Source organism: Triturus cristatus, chromosome 5_1 (genome assembly GCF_964204655.1).
Source record: "Triturus cristatus chromosome 5_1, aTriCri1.1, whole genome shotgun sequence".
In the NCBI taxonomy this organism is placed as follows: domain Eukaryota; kingdom Metazoa; phylum Chordata; class Amphibia; order Caudata; family Salamandridae; genus Triturus; species Triturus cristatus.
Window position 1 is genome coordinate 770106362 of NC_140587.1, and position 26187 is coordinate 770132548.

General features: G+C 45.5%; 1 protein-coding gene across 1 annotated transcript in view; it reads right to left on the reverse strand.

Moving 5' to 3' along the window:
* The window catches only part of LAMA3 (laminin subunit alpha 3), an 881606-nt gene that overhangs the window by 563873 nt on the left and 291546 nt on the right, over nucleotides 1-26187 (reverse strand). The window contains exons 12-13 of the mRNA XM_085605753.1: nucleotides 22567-22605; nucleotides 964-1101 (exon numbers count right to left, since the gene is read on the reverse strand). Of these exons, the coding sequence (XP_085461879.1) occupies nucleotides 964-1101; nucleotides 22567-22605 (177 nt within the window). The remainder of the gene's footprint in view (nucleotides 1-963; nucleotides 1102-22566; nucleotides 22606-26187) is intronic.

Here is a 26187-nt window from a genome sequence, read left to right on the forward strand (position 1 = left end):
GGCAGTACTTACATAAAAAAGAAAAAATATATATAATTTTTTTTAACTGCACTATAATACACTACATTAGTAAAATATAATGTAGTACAGTGTATTTATAAATGTTTTTTAAATTTATAAATTCTGCTCCGCCAATGGAGTTTTGGCCACACCATGTTACGCATGTAACGCAGAGTTCCAGCCAAATTCTGCCTACTGCCGCATGATGAAGTTTTTTTTGCACAAAACTTGCCAATGGTAAGGTGGCAGGTGCGAGTGAGAATTGGCATCCCTTGGCATGATTTTCGAGTGCTAGGAGGGCAGTCATTGAGATTTTCTCAATACGGGCAGCCACGGGCGATCACGACCACTGATGTGAGAAAGCTGCCACTAAAGTACAAAATCGACTCAAACCGCAGCAAAGATGCAGCGCCCTCTGGTGCACCATGTGGTGCTGTTTCGGGTACTAAAAATCAGCACGATTGCCAATTTCCGCCCGTTTAAGATCTCCGAGGAATCTCGCAGAGTTTTCATGTAACTCTGTGAGTTCCACCCACACCTATTTTCAAGTAGCACAGTCATTTGTAGGTATTACTGTGGTACTCTGTAGACTTTTTGCCAAGAATTAAACATGTAAAAAAAAATGAAAATACACTGTAGTTCACTATATTCTTTTAAGTAACATTTTTTTGTAAATGTATAGAAACTTATAAATAATTTACTAAAGTGGGAATAGGTAGGGAAAACTATAAGCCCTACTACTTACCTATATCTAAGGCCCTAACCCAGATCACTCATCTCATATCCCTGTCCTGCTGCATTAAATTATGAAATGTACATGGTTATATGCTGTAATATTACCATTCCAAGTATTTTATGCCATATGCCTCTAGCAGGGACCAGATTTTTAATGCATACACTTGCTTGGGCTACCAACACTCCCTCAGAGGTGATTCTACTAATACCTCCAAAAGTTATACTCACTCTGGCAGTAAGGATAGTTGAAATATCCTGTTGCACAGCGGTCACATGATGAACCTTGAAACCCAGCTTGACACGTGCATTGCCCTGTCTTTCCATCACATTGGTTATTCAACACGCCAAACCCATAACATTGGCAAGCTACACAGAAACACAAGAAGTATCAAAAGTGAGTTAGGGGTAGATTGTGCACTATCTTTCACAATATTATCAATATAACAAATCTGCTGGGTTGTGAATGTAATCTATATACTCATGTGGTCATGCACAGCCAGCAAGGAAGCTGGTTCACCAGCTGGGCCTCAATGTCACTGGTTTAAAGACAGATTTATTGAACATTGGCCAAAAATCAATCACCTTCTGCTAAGGGGTCAGCTGCATGAGCTGTGTGAATCGACTTTGTTGTCACAGTCATATTTGGTCTTCTCAATTTATATGAATGATATGTATAAGAAAGTACTGTGGGTTGCACAAGATATTCCTAGCATAGAGGCTTTTCTGGTCCCTGCATCGCTGTATGCCGATGACTTCCATTCTGACTAAACAAACCCCAAAATGTCTGCAAGCACTGCAATGAACCATGAAAAAGTACAGTGAGATGAGCAGCTTACAGATCTGCACGAGGCAATCAAAGATAATGGTCTTCAAGAAATATAGGCAGAAGGGAAGAAACTTTGTAATTGGAGGTGCAAAACTGTAGGAGGTTTGCACCTTTCCACCCCAGGTACATGACAACAAGCCAATTGAGAAATCAGAAGCATCATCCAATGCCAGCCTTCTCTTTGCCTGCGTACCTGAAGACAGAATCTCACAGCAGATCTATAAGGTGATCCAGGCCAAAGTTGGAATCCAGATAGTATGTAAGGCTAAACTCTGGCCACTGGACAAATGCGTAGCCATAATTGGGCACACATGAGAACATTTCAGTAAACATTGCTCCAGCTACCGAGAGGCTAATGTCAACTACAGCTCTATCCAGAATAGATGTCGACTGTCGTCTGGAAAATATGACCTGAAATGCTTGATATCACTGACAAATCAGCATTAAAGGAACACTCAGAAATGTGTACTCAAGTCAAAATGCATGTATATCTTGAAAATTTAAGTATCTCTCTCAACACTGAGACTGCAGTTTTGGAGTAAAGCTTATGACCCCTAACATTAAGAGTAGGTACTCAATTGCAAAGAAAAAATGTGAGGACCAATGCTAAGAAATTAGACTGAAGGCCTTAGAAAGACACTATGCACTGTACCCACTTGGCAATTTTACATTGCAATCTATATAGTATTATTTGATGAGGTTAACAAACACCCAGGATAGAAGGTTGTTCAATCTGCCAAGTAGTGATCCTCTCACAATTGGAACATTGTTGAGAAAGAGAATTCTGGCCCCAACAGGTGAATATAGCCTGAAAAAGATTTTAGCCCATGTTATCCTGTGTTGTTCGTTCGCTCTAAACTCACACAAGAGAAAAGACAATGGCATTGCCAAGGGGCACCTGGAAGCAGAGAAGGAGATTATGTTCTACCTGTTCTGCAATAATTTAGATGTCATAATGAAACACAGCGAAACCAATGGCACAATATCTATCAAAGAGCTGCTTGAATATATGAGACATTAATTGCAGACTGATTGGTGACCACTCAGTAAGCATGGGCTAAGTACTTCTAGCAGAGGGACAAACTGTTATCTTTGCCCCTCTAGCTTGCACTTCAAGGATGCAGAATAATCACTACCATTTACCTTCAAGATCTGATGGTCTTAAAATTCCAATGCAGTGCTAAATTGGTATGCTGTCCTTTAACCTCATTCAGTGCAATAAAATAAGGACACGTGCTAATTTGCACCATAAAGGGCCAGGGAAATTGCTATTTCCTATTTTTAAGCTTTATCTGTTCTTTTGGTGCTTTTTATTCTTAATCTTGATAGGTTCTTTGATTAATATTGAATGTTGTAATTACTGTAAATATTTTCTATGTGTTTGTTTTACTTGTTGGAAAGGTATGCATGTCGAAAGCAGCGAAATAAAATAAGTGATTTTAACAGTCATGTTTTAGATATACAAACATCCACTCCAAAAAAGCCTCTGTCTCATAATTATCCAATAGCAACGGACTCACAAACTACAACAAGGATTGAATGGTAATGGAAGTGTAAATGCCTTGTCACACAATTGAAAGGATGTGGTACCAGAACAACATTGTCAAAATATCAAAAATATTTTGTTCTAAATACTGTTTAAAAAACATATCGCCCGGTCGGAGTTACAACCAATAAATCTAAACCCAATAAGACAATATTTCTGAAAATTATTTTTGGTCACAATATTTATGTCAGACGATATTTCTGCATATGGTATTCTGCCATACAACCATAGAAAGGCAGATAACGGATACTTAAGTTACGCCTGTTAGTTGAGCAACTTCTGTGTGGAGAAATAGAGATATTTACTATCCAATACTCTGAATTTTGATCATTCTGCTACCTTTAACATTCCACAAATAATTATTTGCAAACAAGCATTAACATGCCAATGTGTCTGACTTGCATGCCTACAATATCAACACAGGCTGCATAGTGGCAACAGAACACCATGCATATGATGGTATGAAGTTGAAAATTTCCAATTCCTTTTCACTGCCGTCATAATGACAAGTGAACAACAGTGTATCTTTCCACAATAGGACCAAAGTCCTGTACCGTATGGAACTCATTAGCGCCTGATGCTAAACATTTATATTTTAGTGTAGACACCCTCCTAACTTTCCCAATGCCCATTTACAGGTGGAGACTTTGTTAATTCTGGACAACAATTCCCAATAGCTAATTGAAAATGTACTGCACTGAAGACGAAATTAAAAGGATCTAAGATGCTGTTGATACTCTCATACAGTGGAAATGCGTTTACAAGCAGCATTACTGACATGTGGGATATCTGTTGCCCGAAACCACACAGAATACCACTCTCTGATACATGAAATATGGACAGTGTTGCATTCTGTAGATATCTGATTCAGAGGTTGAGGTGACAGTGATATTGATAAGAGTTTGGGGTGGGAATTCCAGGAATAAAATTGGCCCCTGCATTTGGTGAGCATTCTAGACATTTTGATACTCTGCCTCATATGCTGTGGCCATTCTAACGATTATGGTGACCCTGATACAAGGTTGTGGTTCTTGACGTACTGTAGACATTCTAGACATTGTGATGACTCTTCTAGTTGTGTGATGGCCATTCTTGGAATAGATAAGGTCTAACAATTAAAATGCAAAATTATTTAGTTTAGCATCCAAATGTGCAATGATTAATGTAAACATTTTACCATTAAAAATTACACATATTTATAATGTGCAAGTTGCACTAGGAAGCCATAGTTGCTAAATTAGGCCTCAGAAAAGTCAACTCAACATTGCTGTAATATGCACACCACAATTTAGTACATGATCTTAATGTGACAAGCTTAGAATTTTTTTTCATAACTGCAGAATGTTACGACTTAAAAAAATGTATTATTTTACAAGGCAACAGTTCATTCGCATTAGCTACGCTTCCTATTTTTTTATACTTTCACAAAATGTTGAGTAGAATAACTGTACACTTTAGACAATAATTCCTGTTCGTGTAAAATGAAATGCATTACCTAATCATGACATGGCAAGTTAATTTTCCCCTTTCTTTATTTCTTTAGAATAGCTCAGTGTTCTCGCAATGAAACATTGAATAATTGGAAGGTAGAGATGTGATCAAAGCCTGCGGGAAGCAAGGCTTATGGTTCCAAGAGCTGCCTAAGTGAGAATGTCTGTAACTAACATTGTGATAGGAACTTTGCAAGCTGCATGTTATTTCGTGGGAAAGAAAGAACTGAACCAGCTCACAGATGAGTAATGTCTCCTGACTGGACAAGAGCTAAAAGAGCCTGCAACAATGTCTGCAACCTAGTTTAATGAATGTTATATTCATGCGTGTTCCTAGAATAGACTACACACTGCACTCCACAACTCTCCTCTGCACTCTCCTCTCCACTCTTCTACCCACCTTTGGCCCGTCCCTTGTCCTAGACTGACGGTTGTAACTATTGCTGCTTCTGTTTTTTTACTCTTTATTTTACAGTTTGCTACTGCAACTATATATTGATTTGTTCGTGTTATTGAGACTCAGATGAGTTTCATGAACTACTCTCTATTGGAAGTTCTGATGCTTTAATTTGGCTTTGAGCTTTATGCTCTCCTGAACTCACTCTTTTCTTTGTGAGCTTGGACTCTTTATGGGTCTTTATAATTTAAAGTTCCAATCTTGAGCTTTAGAATAGGGGCTTAATTCCTTTATGGAACGTACTTAATGCCCAATGTGATTGTGTTCTAACCAAACTCTCTTTCGAGATTTCTGTAATGTACTGAATTTATTGACTAATCTGAATAAAACAAGAGAGAGAAAACTTACAAATCTCTTAAAGAGAAATACATGTTTTAAACTCTCATCATAGAAGTAACTGAAATTGAAATGGGAATTTTGAACTTGTAATGCCTGAAATGGCTCCTTGAGTCAAGATACGGTGGCAAAGATCCATCACCTAAGGCGAGATTTCTGGAGAAGAGACCAGCGCAGGATCGGGGTTTGACCCTGTGAGTGATGCTAGTAGTAGGTTGAACTGTATTTATTTAAAATTGGTCCCCCTTCGGAATTTTGGTGGACTGGAATAAAATGGTCCTCTATTACTGATTGTGAGCATGGAAGACATTATTTAGGCCAATATTCTCAGCATATTGTGGGCATTCAGGATATTATGGCTGCCCCGGCATTAGGTGGGCCTCCTTAGTACATTGTAGGCATTTTAGGCATTATGACATCGGAGTCATAATGGTGGCCCTGGCTTCAGGTGGCTATGCTTTGCCTATTGTAAGCATCCTTGATAGTACTGTTTCCATCATAAGAATAACAGTGAACAACACTGGCATATGTTTTTTTGTATGATCCCCAGCATCAGGTGGGCATGAATAGCACTTGGTGGAAACCACTATTATATGATAGGTATCCCTGACAAGTGACTGTGATACATGGCCATATGAGTTCTATTCGCTCTCTGGGGGAAAGTTCTGCACCTGGGTAATTTTTCACAAAGTGGTACTTAGGATCAAAACTAGACGATTTCCTCAAAATAAGAAGCTGATATTTTGGTGATAAATGTAATTTTCAAATGCTTCAAAGCTTTGGTTTGGCAGAATTGTATTTATGTATCCAAAAGTAAAAGCTGGCATTTGCTTTTTCAGGAAATGCCATGTTGGACATTGAGGACATACTTATAGCATTCCCATATAATATTTTTTTGGGGTATTTATGGCTTATTTCGTTGTGAGTGTGGAACACATAGTGTTCATCATCTGTAAAGATTTTATGACACTATCATCAGTTTAGTATTACAGATATGTCTGCTAGCTAAAGCCGCATGTTAACTTTAGTGTGAGCCTATGAGAACTGCCTCACCTGAGGGATATCGCTTGCATGTACAGGCTGAGACTATGAGACATGCAAAACATTAATCTACCCTGTTTCATCTAAGTAAATCTTAGTTATGATACGACTGAAAATCTTCTTGGAAGGAGCTGGGTGGGATTATGAAAGGCAGTGGAAAACAGTCATGAAAAGTTGCTCCTACAGCTTGAAGGTTGGGTGCCCATACATAGCTTAAATGAACTGCCTGGTCACCTTTGACTTTTTATAACATTATAGGAAACTACACTGAAACCTGCTTCATTGTGTTACAATTATATTAGGCATTCTTGGTGCGTGAACTGCCCCTCTATCCAGTCACTTTGTATGATGAGACAAATCTGGCAACATCAGAGAAGTAATATAATATTTAATCTATACATTTTCAGAACTTGATGTAACTATAATCAATGTACTTGTAAACAATGCCTTAAACTGCACCATTTGGCCCTATTTGTTCAAAATGTTCTTGCATAAATGATCTCCTATCATCCCTTGGGAAATTTACACTTTGTAAGGAGGCATTCGTTTTTGGCTTGGTTTGTGATAACTTGGAAACATGTAGTTTTGACTAAATGATTAGAGACCCGCTTTAAAATGTACCAATTACAACTTATTATCCCCAATATCATCTATAGGGAGACTTTCTAGGTAGGGTTGGGATACATCACTTATGATAGGTCCTTTGGTTATGTTCAGGAGATGGTTCAAAGACGAAGGGGGTTCACTTGTCTATCTACTCCTTTGGTCAAGAGGATGGCTTAGATGTCCTAGAGTTCAAGATGTCCAACAGTACAGCAACATAGATGCTGAAAAGATTCAGAAACATGGCCACCTTTTACAAGATTCTGCTTATGATGGCTGAGGCCCTGGAGGAGAAGAGACCAGATTTGGACTGTGTGTTCGAACTATTTAAGATGGCAATGGACTTATATACAGGCAAGCAATGCCAGACTATTAAGAAGAAGCTGGTGTTCATTAGTTTTGAAAGTTGTGGAGAAATCCAGTAGTATTAGAACACATTGCTTACATTTATTTTGATGATGACAGGTAGCTCTTTTCCGAGGCACAAAAGTTCCATTTTTGCCAGGAACCAGACTGAGACTGACATGGTAGATTACTTGCCACCAAGTGTATGCACAGGTATACAGGTACTGACATTTCCAATACATGTGTTATGCAGGAAAGGCTGGAGATTTATCCATAGCTGGACAAAATGTCATGATCTCAACTCCATGGAGTTGCTGACATGCTGTTTCCCAGTCTCTGCAACTCAGACTGACACCTTCCATCTAATCTACAGGTCTTCCTGAGCAGAACAAGGACTAAATTGATGAGTTCTCAGATCTTTTCACCACTGGGTCGATCTGACATGCCTACGACCAGCCCCCCTGCTTATCTTGCAAACAAGTTCACCATCTCTTGTAGACCTTAACACACCTGCAGCCAGGACACCATCAAACTGCAGACTAAGAAGTGTAAAAAAGAAAAAACAAGACAGCAGGCCTTTTGCATCTAAGCACCCAGGATCTGGAACAACATCCCTGTATCCAAGACATTTTTCTCAATGGTTTTCTAATTTAGGAAAGAGTTAAAGACTCACCTCTCTAACGAACACTACATCACAATGCATTATCTATCCACAACTCAGCTTCCTCTCCTCTGAAATAAGGCTTTTTTCTGAGCATGTACAATGTTTCTCTGTTTTTTGGCTGCAAGGTTTGCCCTATGGAAATACCACACACATACATATAATCATGCATACGTGATCTGTACTTTGTTGAAATGGTGTAGAGCTATCATGTTTTTTTACCTTTAAGAGAACAGAAGAAGTGAAGAGCAAGGCATTTACAAGTGTCCTGATAGTGAGGAACAGTGCGGAGAACCTAAGATTTGCTACTTTGACCAGTGCACATGTCTGAGTGGGGAGTCAAAGGAGGATAGGATCTTTGTGATTGAACCATTGTGAGCTTGAACAAGTTTGGTCAGACCTTTGGGTTTTTGGTATGTCGAGTGGTTGTTGGTTGGATGTTTGCCTAATTTTGTTTTGGAAAAACAATATAAGGTAATTATGGAGTTCAGTCGAATAATTTACAGTTCCTCAGTGTAGCAATTGTGGACATCACTTTCTTGAAAATGGAACAGTTCAGTGGTGGAGGCCTCTGAATTCAACATTGAGGTTTGAAATGGGCCTTTTGTGCTATGGTACTTGCAGTGTCATAGTCTTATGAGCATTACCGCCATGCTATGCAATTGGACAGTGACTTGGCATTTGTAGGACATCTTTCCAGGACTCTCCCCTTTAGTTTACATAAATGAAAGTCACTGGTGAACCGACCATTGTCCTTCATATTGAAGCAGTAGGGTCTTAGACAGTATAAAAGAGACCAAAGTGGTTAAAGAATGATGTACCTTACTTTCCAGTGAGGAAACTGCCAGAAATAGGAAAGATCAATGCTAGAGCAAACAGAGAGTACAAAGAATGTATAGGGTCATACATACAAAAACTTAAACAAACATAGGCAGGAGTGAGATGGGAAAGGGGCGGAGGGGGTCCTACAAAGGTACTTGTGTATTTCGGAGTATGATAGGATATGATATGAAGTGTATTTGTAGAGCGTAAATAATGCCTGGGGGCGTCTAGGTGCTGCACACACTGAGCTTAAGAACCAGATAAGGGTGGAAGAGACCACTGCAAGAATTACTGAATAAAGAGCCAGGTTTTGAGTGCTTTCATAAAATCCAACAGACCTGAGGCAGATCACAGGTGAGAAGGCAGATCATTCCACATTTTAGAAGTGGCAATAACAAAACTCCTGCCACCCCACCTCTCCAGCCTATGTTTGGGAAGGATCGAAGCTCTCTTGGAAGAGAGTACCAAGAGAACTTGTGTTTAAAGTATTCCGGACCAGTTCTGTGCAATGCTCTAAAGGCTATGCAAAGGGCTTTAAAATTGATACTGGAATGAATAGGTAGCCAGTGAAGATGAACAAGCTAGGGTCTAACGGACGGCCACCTGGGAATTTTATCAGTAAGTGGACAACCACGTTTTGCAAAATCTGGAGTCTGGCCAACAGCCCATTCTGTAGGCCAACAAAAAGGTCATTGCAATAGTCTAGCCTAGATAGGACAAGAGCACAGATCACTGTTTTCTGCAGGGTCTCTGGGATATAATGCCACACCTTTTTGACAATTTTCAGAATAAGAATAATTTTCAGAATAAGAAAGTAGAGGAGATTGCATTGATATGGTGACTAAAAGAAAGCTTGGAGTCAAAACGAACCTGGGGTGGGCAGATTACCCAGATAAGAGGGTCACCAGCTGGGGGTCCAAAAAGAGGTTTTGGAACCAAAAAGCAGAACCTCCGTCTTTTCCGAGTTTAGCCTCAGACAATTTTGGAGCATCCATTTGCTGATCTGTTGCATGCACTGCTGAAATCCAGAGGCTGTATCCTGAGAGCTGCTGGATACAGACACAATAATCTGGGTATCGTCTGCGTATGACACCATGGCGAACCCAAAGGATTTAATTAACTGTGCCAGAGGGGTGATGTACAGGTTAAAAAGGGAAGGACTAAGGGAGGAGCCCTGAGGTACACCACAAGGGAGCTACTTGCACTCGGTCTGTTACATAAGATTTGAGCAACAATAGGGCTGAGCCCCTAGATCATTAAGAGGTTGATCAACAAATGATGCTCGGTCGTGGCAAATGCCACTGAGAGGTCCAACAGGATCAGAGCGGCACTCCACAGGGCTTCTGGTTTCCTCCGTGGCATTGATAAGTGCCAACTCAGTACAGTGCTCAGCCCTGAAACCATAATGCAAGTCATCAAGCCGATGATTTGTGTTAATAAACGAGGTGAGCTCCTGGTTGCTTATTTTTTCTGTAATCTTAGCAGGTAGAAGCAGACGGGCTATGGGCCTGTAACTGCCAGTGTCAGAAGTATCCAAATTAAAATATTTTCAAGAGCGGTAGAATAGATGCTTTCTTCAAAGAGTAGGGATAGCCCCAGTCTTAAAAATAAGATTAATGTCCCCTGTCAAGTAGGAGATAATGATTGCTGGGGCTAAACCAACCGCATTGGTGGGGCAAGAGTCAGAGGGGGAGCAGGAATTGGTTGTCCTAAGGAATTTGACCACCTGTTCCATGGTCGTGGGAGAGAACTGATTGAGATGGGCGTTCTGGCTGGCAGATAAGTCAGAAAAGTAATCCTGACCTTTAGTTTTAAGGTTCGTAGATTGAGTGGAGTGGGCTTCGCTCTTCTTGATAACAGTCAGAGCATTGTAGATATCATGCACTTTCTGTTGAAAAAATCATGTTGAAGAATTACAAAAGGATTGGTCAATTCCTGCATTATTTCTGGAGGTTTGGAGAATTTTTGTGAAGTGGCAAAGAGTTCTTTAGGACATTTGCTAGCACTGTTTAATTTATCAATAAAATAAGCTGATGGGGTGGACTATATATTTTTCCTATATTTAGCAATCATTTGTCTATAGATGCCGTTTTCTGCATCATCATAATCCCGTCTCCAGTGGTGTTCCTGCCTGCAGCAAAGCCGTTTTTCAAGGCGGAGGTCCTCAGAATACCACGGCTCCATGGGTTTGACTCTTATACTCCGCCCTTCTTTAATAGGAGCTAGTGTATTGACTGCAGACTGAATCCAGGTGTGGTAGTCAGCGGAAGTGGCTTCCGAGTTAGTAGCTGGAGGGGACCTACTGTTATTGAGAAGGTCCTGTAATGCTTTGGCCTCAATAGAGTGTCACGAGCCGACGTTTAAAACAGTGGGGAGACGAATATCCTGCCGCCAGGGTTTTAGGGAGGTTCAAATCGAAAAGAAAGGCAAAGTGGTCTGACCATATGAGCCGAACTAATCCGATAGGGAAGAAAAAGGGATTGTCTGTGAAACGTTTGTCCAGAAGATGTCCACCCATATGGGAGATCCCCTTGATTACGTGTTCCATTAGTTCCAGCAAATTCCTGGTGTCTTTGTCACTCTGATTCTCTTTTTTTTTATTTATTTTTTTATTTCTTCCCAGAAAAAGCAATGATAACAGAGAAAAATAAATCTACACAGATAGACATGTCGATATTACAAACGGCCTTATTTCCATACAACCATATAACTCCTTTTATATAGTAAAACAAAAAGAGAAGAGAAAAACATTTAACCACTACAGTATTAATGAAACATTACATACTGCCCTATAGCTGAATTTTGGAGAACGCATGGAAACTTTATACATCCAACCTAATCCATCAAAGGGCCCCAAATTTGTCTGCCCCTTCTCATCACGTTCCGTCCTTTACATTTATACAGTGCCATCTCTATGTTATATACGTGAAGCAATCTGGCATACCAAGCTTGATACACCGGAGGGCCAGCATCCTTCCATTTTAATGCAATCAGTAATCGGACAACTGCCGTTGCCATAAAACAAAAATATACCTGAGTCAGTTCTAGCTGTGCATTCTCGTCAAAACCTAGTAGCATCATGGTTGGTGAAATAGACACATCCTGTCTTAACATCTTATGCAAAAAAGTTTTCGATCCCTTTTTTCAGAGGATTTAGTTTACTACAATCAAAAAACATATGGGCCAGATCTGCGGGGCCCTGCCCACACCTTGGGCAGTGATAATTTTCCCTTTTTCCCGAACCGAACAATTTTGCCGGGGTAAAGAACAAATTGAAAACTTTTTTGAAGTGTTGGGCAGAGAGAAACACTTTCTTAGAGAGAGCCAATGACCTACTTAAATCCACATTATGATTCTCTAACTTGCCTGCCCATGCAGTTTCAACTTTTACTAGATCATCTGGTTGTGGTTTTTATCAGATAACAATATATATCCTTGGTTCGGGGTTTTTTGTGAAGAATGGTTTCTAGCAGCGGAATCCGATCTGTACTGGTAATAAATGAAACAACGGGGTCTAATTGCCTCCCTCATTTGGACATACTTTTTTTGATAAGCAAATTTTTATTTTGCAAATAAACATACAGAAATACATGGACAACCGTCCAAACGAACTGGCATCAAGAAGATAGCTCCTATGTTCATCGACATTAAATAGCAAGACCTCCCACCCCCTCCCCGACCACCTCATTCCCTCCACCCGCATCAACACCCCTAGATTATACCCCCTAGTCACTTCCCCCATATTCTGTTAAACTTTTTGGGACAACCCCGCACCAAATACATCATGCGCTCCTGTGTTGCGCACCAGTCCACCCCCCTCCTCCATGTAGCACATTTGGGTGGGTCAGTCCGCTTCCATGCGGCAGCAATATCTCTTTTTGCCACTACCAGAGCAGTAGTTAGGAAGAATTTCTCATTACGGGAACCGTCCAAACCGTCCGTTATCCCTAGCAGGGCCAGTTTGGGATCATGGGGAACCTCCCACCCCAGCATCTCAGTTAGTTCAGTCTCAATCTCGCCCCAGTAGGCTCCCAGACGCGGGCAGGTCCACACCATGTGGAAAAAGTCCGCCGGGTCAGCCCTACATCGTGCACATGAAGCATCTGGAGAAAGACCAGCAGGGTTGAGGCGTTCCGGGGTCAAATAGGCAGTATGCAAGTAATAAAGCTGGATGAGCCGCAGCCTGGCCGATGAGGTGATCGTCCTGGGTGCCATAAGGGCTTCCCTCCAATCGGCTTCACGCAGTGGTCCCACCCAGGCCTCCCAGCGCAACTTCGTGTCCTCCCAGTCCATTGGGGTGTTGTTGACCAGGGTCCGGTAAAAACGGGAGATACCCCCCTCCCCAGAAACCCCATCATCACCTGCGCTTCCGGTGGGCTATGATCAGGGATCCGTGAATCTAGAGAGACATGAGACTGAATCGTGTGGCGCAGCTGGAGATATTGTAAAACTGTGAGGGGCACAGCGAGAAGCGAGCCTGGAGCTCCTGGAAAGAGCACATGTGACTCCCCCGCCACAGATCGCCTAAACAAGAAATCCAGAGGAGATCCCACGCTCAAAACCCTTCCAAACCCGTGACCTCCCGCAGCCAAGTGCCACGCCAGAGCGGTGTAACACGGGTCAGTTTCCCCGACCACCAGGTATGTCGTAGAGCGGCACGCCAAGCCAAGCCAAGAAGGGGGACCGTACAACGTCCGGAAGCGACCGAGGAACCGTCGCCCTGTAGAGCATATTTTGAATAGAGGGGAACCCCATCAGCTGTACCTCCAGCCTGTAGGCCGGATCGTCCCACCCACCCGAGAACCAATCATGGACCACCAGGAGCCGAGTCGCAAGGTAATACAAATAAAGGTTGGTCATGCTCAGACCTCCATCGTATGACGGAATCCGGCACCGGCTCAGGGCCAGACGGGCCCTACCACCACCCCAGAGAAACTTGGTCGCCATACTATCCAAGTCCCGGAACCAAGGACGAGAGAAAGAACAGGGCGTGTTCTGCAGCATGTACAGAAACTTGGGAAGGATCATCATCTTGTAGAGAGCAATCCTCCCCAATGGATTCAATGGGAGCGATTGCCACCTCGCCAGGTCTGATCTGGCTTTATTAACCACGGGAGCCACGTTAAGAGCCCAGCAGAGCTCCGGTAGAAGGGTAACCCAGATTCACAGATACTTAAAAGAAAGCCTCCGGAGGGGAATATCGGATTGCCAATCAAAGTAATCTCTAGACGGATGCAGCGGAACCAAGACCGATTTCCTGGGATTGAGACGGAGAACCGACGCCCGACCGAACCGGTGAAGAATCCGACGAACAATAGGACCAGAGACAGCTGGGTCAGAGAGGTAAAGGAGGACATCGTCCGCATACAGAGCTTTTTTATCGGGAGCCATGCCCGGCCAGTTCCACCCACGAAGAGCAGGGTCCGATCGAACCAAAACGGCCAGGGGTTCCATTGCCAAGGCAAAGAGGAGGGGCGGGCATCTTGTACCCCCACGCATTCGGTAGATGGGACAAAGATTAAATCAATCCGGGCGTGCGAGTGGTGCGCCGCCGAGGTGTGGGTGTATTGGCGGGCCTGCGGGTGCCAGACCCTCCATACATCACACAGGCCCTGGGCCTCGGCCCAGCTCGATAACTGCTTCGCGCGGGTAGCCCTGGCAAGGGAGACCGGACCCGTTGCGTCCATGCTAGGTGTATATACAGCGTTGAAATCCCCCCCCAAGACGAGCGCGCCCGCCGGGAGTGTTGAAAGTAAGTCTGCAGTGTATGAGAGGACGGGTTGCAACTGGGACAGCGCCACATACAGGGATAGAAGGGTGAGGGGCCGCCCCTCAAGAGTACCACAAACTGCAGCTGCCGTACCCTGGGAGTCGAAATGCACCTGGGCGGGAACAAAGGGAAAAGTCCGTCTAAGCAGGATAGCCACTCCCCGGGAACCCCTAGCAAAGCCCGAGTGCCACACCATATGGTACCCATAACGAGCAAGAAAGGGACAGTTATTGCCAACAAGATGGGTCTCCTGCAAGAGAAGGACATCAATCCCCATACGCTGCGCATATTTAAGGACTGCCATGCGCTTGAAACGATCCAGAAGACCGTTGACATTCCATGACAAAATACACATGGCGGCCCTAGGAATGGTAGCGTCAGCCATAACCCCAAGCCGGAGCATCTAGTGCACGTGGAAGGGGGGTGTCCCCAAAGCGTGATCCCGGCAACGAGACCAGGGGAGACGCAGGTGCAGGGGCTCCCCAAGCGGAGAGACCTTGGGAAAGCAGGTCAGTGGGAAGGTCAGGAGCGCAATGATGCCGTAGAACAACAACCATGAGAAGGATCTCTCCAGCCAACATAATCCTCCCTAGGAGAAAGAAACAACCCCAAAACCACCCCAACCCCCCACCCCCCACCCTATACTTCAAAAACGGAAGCATCTGTCGCCCTAACTGTAAAGAACAACTACCAAGCTAGAACGCTCGGGCTTGAGCACATAGTGGGCCCCCAATCGACCGGATAACGACCAAATCCCCCACCCTGGCCGAGAGCTATCCCATAAATGGAGCACGGAAGTCCAAAGACTGGCGCTGGCAGCCCGGTAGACCACTCCCAGTCCCCCAACAAACAAACAAACCACCCCCAGCAAGAGAGATTCAAATAACTGGACTGCAGGAGAGGTCCGAGGTGTCCATGTGTGCAGCAGGCGGGGCCGCAGAGCCCGACCGCACGGGGGATCCGGCCCGGCAGTCAGTAGCAACAGGACTAGCAGGGGCGACCGAAGAGGCAGGTGAAGCTCCAGAGGCCCGACGTGGCCGTCCCATGGAACATGTGACCACCGCCTCCCCTTCGGCGCGTCTCTGGGGCACTGTGCGCCTCAGACGACAGGGTCTGGACGGTCTGGACACAGTCTGTCCCCCACGGCTCCTTGTCGGTGAGCCTTGCCCAGATCGATGCAGCGGATGTTCCTCCGTCAGCCAAGTCCAAGCGGCTCGAGGTGTCTCAAAAAAAATGGCTTTGTGCTGAAAGATGACCCGGAGGCGGGCCGGGAACTGCAGTAGAGGCCCAGGGTCCGCATCTTCTGTTTCACCTCCGTGTAGGACCGCCGCAGCTCCTGAACCTCCCGAGTATAGTCCGGGAAGATCATGATATTATGATTCTGGTAAGTGAGAGATTCAGCACGTCTGGCCTCACGGAGAATTGCGTCCCTGTCCCTGAAATTAAGGATCTTTAGGATGAAGGGGCGGGGGGGTGCCCCCGGAGGCCTCGGGGCCTAGGAGCGGTGGGCCCTCTCAACAACAAACCAGGCCGGTAGGCTGTCCGCTGGCATCCAGGATCTGAACCAGCGCTCCAAAAAGTCGTCTGCCCGGCCCGACTCAGCCCCCTCCGGAAACCCCACCAGGCGGAGGTTGCTGCGACGCGCCCGGTTTTCCGCATCCTCAGCCCGGCGGTGCAGCTCCTTAGAGTGGGTGGTGAGCTCCTGTACTTGATCCTGCAGCTGACGGATGTCATCCTCAGCTGTCGAGATTCTCGATTCAGCCTCAGAGATGCGGGCAGTAGCATTGCGCAAGTCCTGCCGGAGAAGGGCAACATCCACCTTGACCTCCCCTACCATGCCCTCCAGGGAGGAGCAGGATGTGTTAATGGCCTGCAAGATGGTGGCCAGGCCCGTAGCAGGGGCCGATGCCGCCTCCCCGGTCGGGCCAATCCCCCTCTCGGAGGTCGTGAATTGATCAATCCTGGTTTGGGTGGCCGCAGGTGCCGGTCTGGAGGTCCTGTCCTTGCCCATGATGGTCCCACCTCAGTCAGTGGGGAACAGCCGCACCCGTTGGTGGGCCCCGCAGTAGATCACGGTGAGCCCAGGAAGACCGGGGAACTGGGCGGCAGGAGGAAGAACGTGCAGTCGGGGCTTCCACTCGCCCGGGCAGCCTGCAGACACAAGCCCCGCAAGTCACCTCCCGGGCGCTGCCCGATATGACAGCCGAACCGCCCCCAGGGACCGCCACCGATCCACGGCCCGTCAGAGTCCAGGGTGGTACGCCGCCACCTCTCACTGCCCCCGGCCAGTGCCGTCGTTGTCCGTGGGGCCCCTGTGCCCCCTCGCCCCTCACTGGTGTTCAAACGCTGCAGGGCGACCCCCCGGGGCGTGGACGGATGGGGGGGAGAAGAAGGAGCCAGGCCTCCCGACCGCCGGCCGTGGCCCGATACTCGGGGACAGCCTCAGGCCTCGCAGCGCCCAACGCCCCCTCACGGGCCAGGTCGAGCGTCCTCGGAGGGGCTGCATCAACGGAGGGGGGGAAGGGGGGGGAGGTAGCCGAGGGAACGCCGATCCCCCCCCCCCCCAGGAACCACCTCCAGGTCCCCCACACAGCCCAAATGGCCCCGCTGTCTGCCTCCACGTCGCCACACTCACCGGCCTCCACCTGGTGTCAAGCCGTCCCCCGGATGCAGCTCCACTCCCTCACCGGTTTATAGGGTCCTCCAAATATGGGTGGTTCTCACCTCGCGGTGGGGGGGGGGAAGGCCCCCTGCGATCGCTGCAATCAGGATGCCCCCTCTTTGCCGCCAGAGGTCCCGGGGCAAGGACACCTCGTGGGCGCCGAGGGCTCAAGTAGCCTCCGTCGCCAAGCTCTGCTCCAGGCGCTCCGCGTCCGAGCCCCGGGCCCCCTTCAAGCACGGCTAGCGGCGCCCGGGGAGGACCGGAGCCTTGCAAACTTTATCGGGGCCTGCCGCCTCCCCTGAGGCATCGTCTGAAGTGCCTCAGTGACTTCACTAATTGAGATATCTGCCTCGAGTTCCTGCAAGATAGGAGGATTCCCGACATCTTCAGACCCAGTGGCCTCTGGAGATCCATCCTTAGTCTGATAAAGGTCCCTATAAAACTCTGCGAATTCACTTAAAATTTCTTGAGGATCTGTGGCCAGGGTCCCATCTTTCCTTTTTAACCTCAAGACGTTATTTGCAGCTGCCTTTTGTCTTAAACGTAGTGCTAAATGTTTACATCTGGTCTACCCATACTCATAGTTATCCCTAGTATAGGTTTGAAAGGCTTCCGCCACTGATTTATTGTAAAGGCCATTAAGTTCTGCTTTTATCCTTATGACCTCTAGTTTCAACTGAATTGGTAGCCCTTCCTGTTTTTGAGCAATGGCAGCCGTGTGCTCCTCCTCGCACTTCATCAGTTGATCTGTCAGTCGGTATAATTTTTCTCGCTGTCTCTTCCTACGTAGTCCAACAAAACTAGCAATCTCCCCCCTTAACCCAGCCTTAAATGTATACCACACTGTTTCTCTGGAGGCACTCAACCTATTTATGTAAAAAAACTGTCAGGTCCATCCCCTAATATGCTCTATGAACTCCTCCGTGACCAACAGTTTCTTATCAAAGGTCCACTTCGTACAAGATCGTTCATTCCCCTGCACCGTAATTTCCAGCATCAAAGGGTTGTGATCCGAAAGTACTTTCGGCATCTTCTTAATATCAGCACCATCCATAAGGGTGGCAGAAACAAAAAAATAATCGAGCCTAACGTATTTCCTGTGAGGGCACAAAAAATAACTATAACCTGAGTCCCTTGGCTTCCTAGAGGACCAAATATCGACTAGTTCATGACTTGAGGTCAGAGCATCTAATTCTTTAAACACCTGTGGCTTCCTCCCCTGATATTCCTTAATAAAGGGGCCACTTGCATCCAACTGAATATTGAAATCCCCACAGATAATAAGGGGAGAAGGCCAAGAGGCTAGCTCTAACTCCAGTTCCTCAAGCATCCCGGGGTCGTCTACATTTGACCCATAAACCGTATATACAGTAGGCCCACCTAAAAAAGAGACTATTGCCCATCGCCCCCATTTGTCTGATAGCATTCGTTTTACGGGGGCAGTCGATTAGAAATGTGAATTGCGACGCCTCTAGCCATAATGGTCTGGGAAGAGCAGGTTACCTGTGTGTACCGTGGAATTACATTGAGTCCTCTCGTTTCTTGTAGGAAGATTATATCTGCCCCCAGGGATCTAAGTGAATCACTTACCCTCTGTCATTTAGACCCCCAACATTTACAGAGCAGATAACTAACCTACCCATTACTAAAACCTTTTAAACACCCAAGTTGATTGTCAGACAGTTTTAAATTATGCACGCTTTGACCTACCTCCTTTCTTAGATTACACCAAACACTCTGCTTTTCTGGGGGATTTTCTCCATCCCCCCTCCACCCTGCATCCCCAACCTCCTCCACACCCCCTCTTGCCCCCCACCCCACTCCCTGCGCCCACACCCCCGCCCCACCCTGCACTCCCCATTCGGAGGAAAAACAGATCTATACCGGTCTTTGAAGGATGAAAGGCGGTGCCCCTCCCCACTAGTGGCTTAATTGTGCATGTATGTGCCTATCTGGTATCCCTGTACCCCAAAGGTTGTCTCAAGACAGTAATGACTTATGCAATTTGAGCATTTAATCCTCTACTCCTTTTTTTTCTCATTATTTTTTTTTACTTTAATTCCCCTTAGTTTCTTGCCCTAGCATATTTATTTATAAGGTGTTCCATCCTAATTTACAAGCGGGTATTCCTCAGCTCCTAACCCCTACTGTATTCTCCCTTACCATTCTCATTCCCCCCCTTTTTTTCTTTTTCCCCGGATTACGTTTTGCCCACCGGTGCCGATCCACTCATGTTAGGGGTCCTCAATACACCCCTAGAACTCCCCCAGAGTCGTTTTACCCGTATAAACAATAATACAAATAACATTCAGGTCCTACAATTATACCCCTCCTGACATTAAAAACTCTTTTGCCTTAATCTTCAAGGTAAAATATCTGGTGTGATCACCCCAGATTACTTTCAGACGGGCCGGGTTCAATAGAAAGACCTGTGCCCCTTTCTCCTGAGAAGGTTTAATCATTTGGCGTAAACGCCATCGGCGTTCGACCGTAATGTGACAAAAGTCAGGTCTGGTAAAGAATGAAAACCCATCCCCAGCTCGCTGAGCCTCAGGTCTAGCCTTTTCGAATATGTTCTGTCTCAGCGGGAAATTTCCAAAGTACAGCAGAAGCGCTCGTGGTTTAGCATCCGGGTTGACTGGTTGCCGAAGTGTAAATGGGACTCGATGCGCCCTTTGAATTTCATGGAACCAGTTCCAGCCTTCCAATTCTGGGAAGGATTTTTGCAGCAGCTGGACCATCTACATCCGTGCGTCCGAGCCCTCTTTCCCTTCTGGAATTCCCAGGAACCGCAGATTATTCCGTCTCTGGCGGTTTTCGCTGTCCTCGAGCTTCGACTGGATGTCAATTAGTTGTGCCTCATGAGGTTCTGTTTGGCCCTTGGTACCGGCGCTATCTATCTCGAGGGTGGTTGTTCTTGTCTCGAGGTCCGTGAACCAGTCACTGATGGCATTACAGGTTTTGGCTATTTTCCTTATTGCCCCCTGCAGTTTACGAGCTGCAGTCTGTGAGCCTCTGCTTTCCAAACGAGTCTCTTCACGGTGCACAATTACACATTGCAGAATAGTATCCAATGTGGGAGGCGCTGTGGGCTGGCCATCAGCGGGGGTCTTATTGTTGTTCCCAACCAGTTGTTCACCTGGGGAGTAATCCCACTTTATGTCCCTGTGCCTCTGTTTGTCTGTTCAGCCCATTTTGGGCATGCGTTTTCCGGGCTGTGGCGGTGGAATCCATGCCGCTGGTGCCTGGTAAACTCTCTGTCTCGCTTGAGTCTGAGTTGGACCCTGAACCTGATCCCACATCTGACCAGGTGGCATCCGATAAGGAAAAGAAGAAGTCATTAGCCTCTGAGTCCTGCTCCCTTTCAGTACGTGCTCCTGGTTTCTTGGAATTTCCCTGGTGTTTTTGCTTTTCCCGCAGATCAAGATTGAGAGATGTTGACACGGGCTCACCTGCTGGACCAGCATGCCCTTTGTTGAATCCCTTACTGGACATAGTTTTTGGGGTTGGGTTGCCTTTATTAAGAACATGGGCAGTTTGAGAAAGTTCCTGTCCCAGTATCTGTAGTTGGGAAGGTAACCCTGCAGCACCCCCATTGCTACTACTATCCACCTCCTCTGAGTTCATTCCATTATTCACATCCGCTGCTGACCCCTGGATTTGATTTTCTTTTCCCACCTCATACTGCATTTGTGTAGCCAGAGTAATCTCCCCAGTGCCTGCTGGCAATTTTGTGGTTTGTCCCCTCAATGTCTCGTCTTCCCCGCAGCCCACCGGCCCGCCCAGTGCCCTGTATGCTCTTGCCGACCTGTATAGTGCACTGGCCGCCTACCTGAGCTGGGGTACAGTCCTGCTCTATGGTTCCCGTAGTCAGAGATCCACTCCCGGCACCTCGGAGCAGCTCTAGCACTGATGTTGCTGGGGCTGCGTGGCTGCGCATATCCCCTTACCATCTGGGTTTGTCTCAATCCGATCTTCTGCCAGCGTCCCGATTGTACAGAGGTGGAGGCTGCGTCCACCGCAATCGTCTGCTGGGATATCTGTGGGCGGTCTGTTGGATGGCACCTCTTCCCCTCGCCATTGACTTTGGCCCCATTACGGACAATGCTCTGCCTGACACACAATGACCTGGAGCGAAGGAAATCTCCTGCTCCAACCACCTGCATCTTGCTATTAGCGATTCTGCTTGTCTCGCCACTGCCTGAATCCAAGATAGGGCCCAGCTGAGTTCTGCTGCGCTTCTAGTCTGCTGGGGTTTGGTCATAGTCCAGCTCTAGGGTCCATAGAAAGTTCTTGCTGCCACCTTGTTGGGAGCCACCTACGGCCGATTAAAGCAGCCGCCATCTTGCTTCCTCCGCTCTCTCCTGTCACTCTGATTCTCAAGATGGAAATTAAAGTCACCCAATATTGAGAAGTCTTTAAAGTTAAAATTCTGTTCAAATAACTGAATAAGACCAAGAATGAAAGCTGCTCTAGGGCCCGAAAGGCATCATAAGAGGATACCGTTATAGGGATGGTTGTGAGACTGTTCAATTTTCAATAAAAGACCTTTGCTATCAGTAATCGCCAGAAACCTTTCTGTGGATACCTTCATACTATTGCGTACAAACATGTGCGTGTAAAAAGCGAAAAAGTAGAAAAGCACACATTTTTTTTAGAATCTGGTTGTATAATTAGAGGACATGAGGTTACATTTTCCAGAGGAAGTTTCTGAAGTAAATAATTGTATCTGTACATTACATGATGGATGTCTGGTGCCAAAATCTCCAAGACAAATCTAGATGGCCTGAAGCAAGCAAAAAGCAGAGGTGGTAGTTTATAAGCAAAGACAGAACAGGGGAAGTTGTGTCGTTTTGTTTATCAGACAATAACATTTGTAGTTAAAGGGGTGTTTTCTTGTATCTATACATCCCAATGTTAAGTAATGGCAAAAACAATATAGTAAAACAAGATACACCAAGTAACTATCACACATTGACTTGAAACTGTACAGGTCTTAATCGCACCTCTCATTTGCTTCAGTACATAATCTTTATTTTATGTAAACTTCTTCAAGCGAGACAGATGTTTCCATCTAAACTGGTTAACCAAGGGAATGATACAGTCATGTTAAATAGTCGATATTAGAATTAAAATTAATGGTGTATTGTCTTTCATGTCGCTAAGCTTCACCGATTATGAAAAGTTGCTGGCACTGTTTAGACCCCCAGGCACCTCAGCTGCACGAGACACAACCCCGCCCAAATACCAATAAATACATAACAGCACTTACGTTGGCACCGCGGTCCAAAGAATCCGTCGTTGCATGGTCCTTGAACAAACAATATAAAAAACAAATAGAGCGAATTATTAAACAAGCATTTGAGCAGGCCAAGCCAGAAAAGAACTAAGCTTGTCTCGTGAGTGCTAATGAGCTGAACCTGGGGGAGGGAGCAAGTACAACGAAGGAAAACTCCGGCGCCAGCCGCGCGGCCGGGGTTTTACACTTGCCACAGAACATTAAAGTTGCTCTTCATCAGGCTTTAAAGGAATAACACTTTATGGGCAAAAAAAGTCAAACAAGTGCAAAGGAGGTTGGGTAGCATGCAGGGAAGATTTGCGACAGCAGAACCTGCTGCTTTGCACGGGCGCCATGAATGTACGGGTCCTAATGATGCCCTCGTGCTTGACGCACGCAAACAGTAGTGCCCTCGTGCTTGACGCACGCGAGCGGTGGTTTCCAGGACAACCTTGCAGATCATTCCAATCTGGTCTGCGCCAGATTATCGATTACTGTGTCCGAAATAGCATTTACAGAACTGTACAGTTAATAATAGAGAACGTAAAACTAATTGGACTACATTTTTTTGGCCAAACGATATTTAGGACACCATGTTTATGTCAGAGGAGATTTCTGTATACGATGTTTTGACGTACAACCATCAGTGTTAGGTAGTCTAAAAAAGTGCTAACTAAATATGAAAAATGTGGGGTTTTTTCAGTTTGAGTTTTCATAATTTCGAAACAATACACTTCATTATCTTAAAGCTGCAAACGTGTTTATTATAGGACCCCTCCTCTTTAAAGCCCATCCTTTCTCAGCTTTTATTCCCTCTTCCTCACGGCCCATCATCTTCAACTTTTCTAGGTCCTGCGCTAGCTACGATATTTGATTTTACCAAACTTATAAAAGTATAACATATTTTTACGGGCTTTCAACCATCTTTTGAACCCATTGGACGTTTTTTGTGTCATTTGCATTTGTCTTCCACTCACATAGCTTACGACCTGAGGCAAATGCCAGCCCTCTACAGCCACTGACAACCTTCACTGTGAGTGACTTGCACATTTTGCACTTGCATAGAAAAAGTAGTCTCCTTTAGTGCCAGGATCTATTGGCCCAATGTGTGCTCTTTGAGGAAACAAAATGAACAAGACTGTTTGCGGAAACTAAAATATTTTGTGTAATACAATTTTACGAAAAACCATTACAACATGAAAAATCATAGTCAAAACTAAAAGGTTGGCATCCAACACCAGACCTATTGGCTTTACCAATGCAATGACATGACTAGAAAGGGTGTGTCAGGACCTTCCCTAAAGTAAGAGCTGCCCTATGAAATCACTCAAAATGTTCTTCCTTTTCTTTCCTACCTGAAATCTCTTCCTTCTGCAGCTCTGGGGCATGATGCAGGGCCCTGTCGGCACCTTCACTCCGAAAGGGCATCGATTCAGCCAAAGATCTATGAATATCTGTGATTTCCTGCATGATAGACCTACTCAAAGGCAGAATCACCTGCCCCAAATGCAAAACAAAGTGAGACAGGAGGTCGGATGTCGCCACTGAATAAAAAGTAGCATGTGCGTGACTGTAGGAAATTGGGTTACTGGTTGAGGAAAGTAAAACCCCACTCAAGCAGCAACAACAACTTCTATTAGGGTGAAATAACAAGCAAACACCTAATTAACCTATGCTTAACCCTCTGGAAGCTTGGCACAAGCAGGCAGGCTTATCCTAGAGGCAATATGTAAAATATGTAACAAGTCAAACAGTAATAAAGTGAAAATACAACACAAGAAAAATCAAACGCTAAATTAGAAGAATAGAGTAAAATTTAATTAATTATCTGTGACCAAAATGACAAAAATCTAATCAGTAGAACAGAAGATATGCAATTTAAAAAATGTAAGCAAAAATAAGGCCTAGAAGCACAAAGAGGCAACTGAGGTTATTTGGTCAGCCTGGACTAGGACAAAGTCACAAGGTCATGCAACTTTGATGAAGCGCAGGCAAGATTCATGAACCAACTTAGACCAGTTTAACCAAGTACCTTAAATCGCTTTTGCAAGATCCCGCGCCGTGAATGCTTCGTGCAGTGGTGGTTCTGAGGAGCTACAGGGCTATGAGGAGAGATCAGGCGTCGGGGATGCATCGCGGTGCGGGAATTCTAAAGTGGAGATGCATCAGACTGCGTCAGTTCTGCTAAAAGGCCACAGCTGGGTTGCCAGAGCCCCTTTAGGTCCGCTTCCAAGGGTCCAGGACTGGGGTGGCACCACTTGGGGGGTAGGACTCACAGCAGACAGAGTCCAAGTGCTGGGTTCAAAGTGGTTGGAGCCTTTTATGTCCCTGAGACTCCGATCAGAAAGCCAGCCAACTAGCCCTTGGAGTCACTCTGGTGGTCCTTCATTCAAGATGTAGGTCCAGTCCTTTTCACTGAGTCAATAGGGGAGCAGAGTAGCAGCCCTTCTTGCACAGCAGCAAATAAACCCTTCTGAGTCTTCAACAGGTTTAGAGGTGTACTGAAGAGTTGAGTCTGAGTATCCAATATTTATACCTGGTGCCCACTTTGAAGTAGAAGGTTCTGGAGGTTTCCGACCCCAGAAATGCTTGGAATTTCCTACCTCCATGCCCTGGCCCCAACTTGTCTGGGGAGACAAAAGACTAGAGACAGACCGTTTGTGAGTGTGCTCAGGCAGAGCCTTTGTGATATGCAGTGGGTAGGTGACAGCTCCCCTTCATCAAGTCAAAGATGGCCCATCCTGCCAACACCTATTCCCCATTTGTCTCACTGTCTGGGCGCAATTCATGAAGACCACCTGCCAGATACACCTAGTCATGTGGCCCAGGATATAGGCTGCAGGCACCAATGGCTGTGACAAGAAAATGCCAACTTTATGACTTAAAATCCAACTTAATTATTAAAGAGGGGTTTTCATTACAATTCTTTATACACCAAATCTGACATTCTTGTCTCCTACCAATTGAGAGTTATCACTTTATAAATGTAATAAGGTAACCCAATGTTATAATATGGGAGAGGTAGGCCTTGCGGCAGTGAAAAACAAATTTAAGAGTTTTTCAGTACCAAGACAGGTAAAACTTAAAAGTGGATGTCCAACATCTGAAATTCACTGCACCCTGCTCTATGAGATATATCGGCCGACCCTAGGGGTGACATATATGTATTACAAAGGAAGGTTTATTTCATCATAATGAAAAGGCAGTTTAAACTTCACACATAGGCTGCAATGTCAGGCCTGAGACATGTTTAAAAGTCTACTTAAATGGGTGGCACAATCAGTGCTGGAGGTACAGCAGTAGCATTTAATTTACACGTCCTGTATACATGTAGTACCTCTTTATTAGGGGCTTACATGTAAATGAAATGGGCCAATTGGGTATACGCCAATGTAACTATATTTAATGGAGAGAGCACAAACATTTTAGCACTGGTTAGCAGTGGTAAAGTGTGCAGAGTCCTACAGCCAGTAAAAACGAAGTAAGCAAAAACAGGAGGATGGAAGTCAAAAAGTTGGGGGAAAATCATGCCAAAGATGGCAGGTCCAGCGGTAAACTATGCATAGCAATTGCCAATGTTTTTTTAGAATGCTGGTTTTATACACCCATGCACAA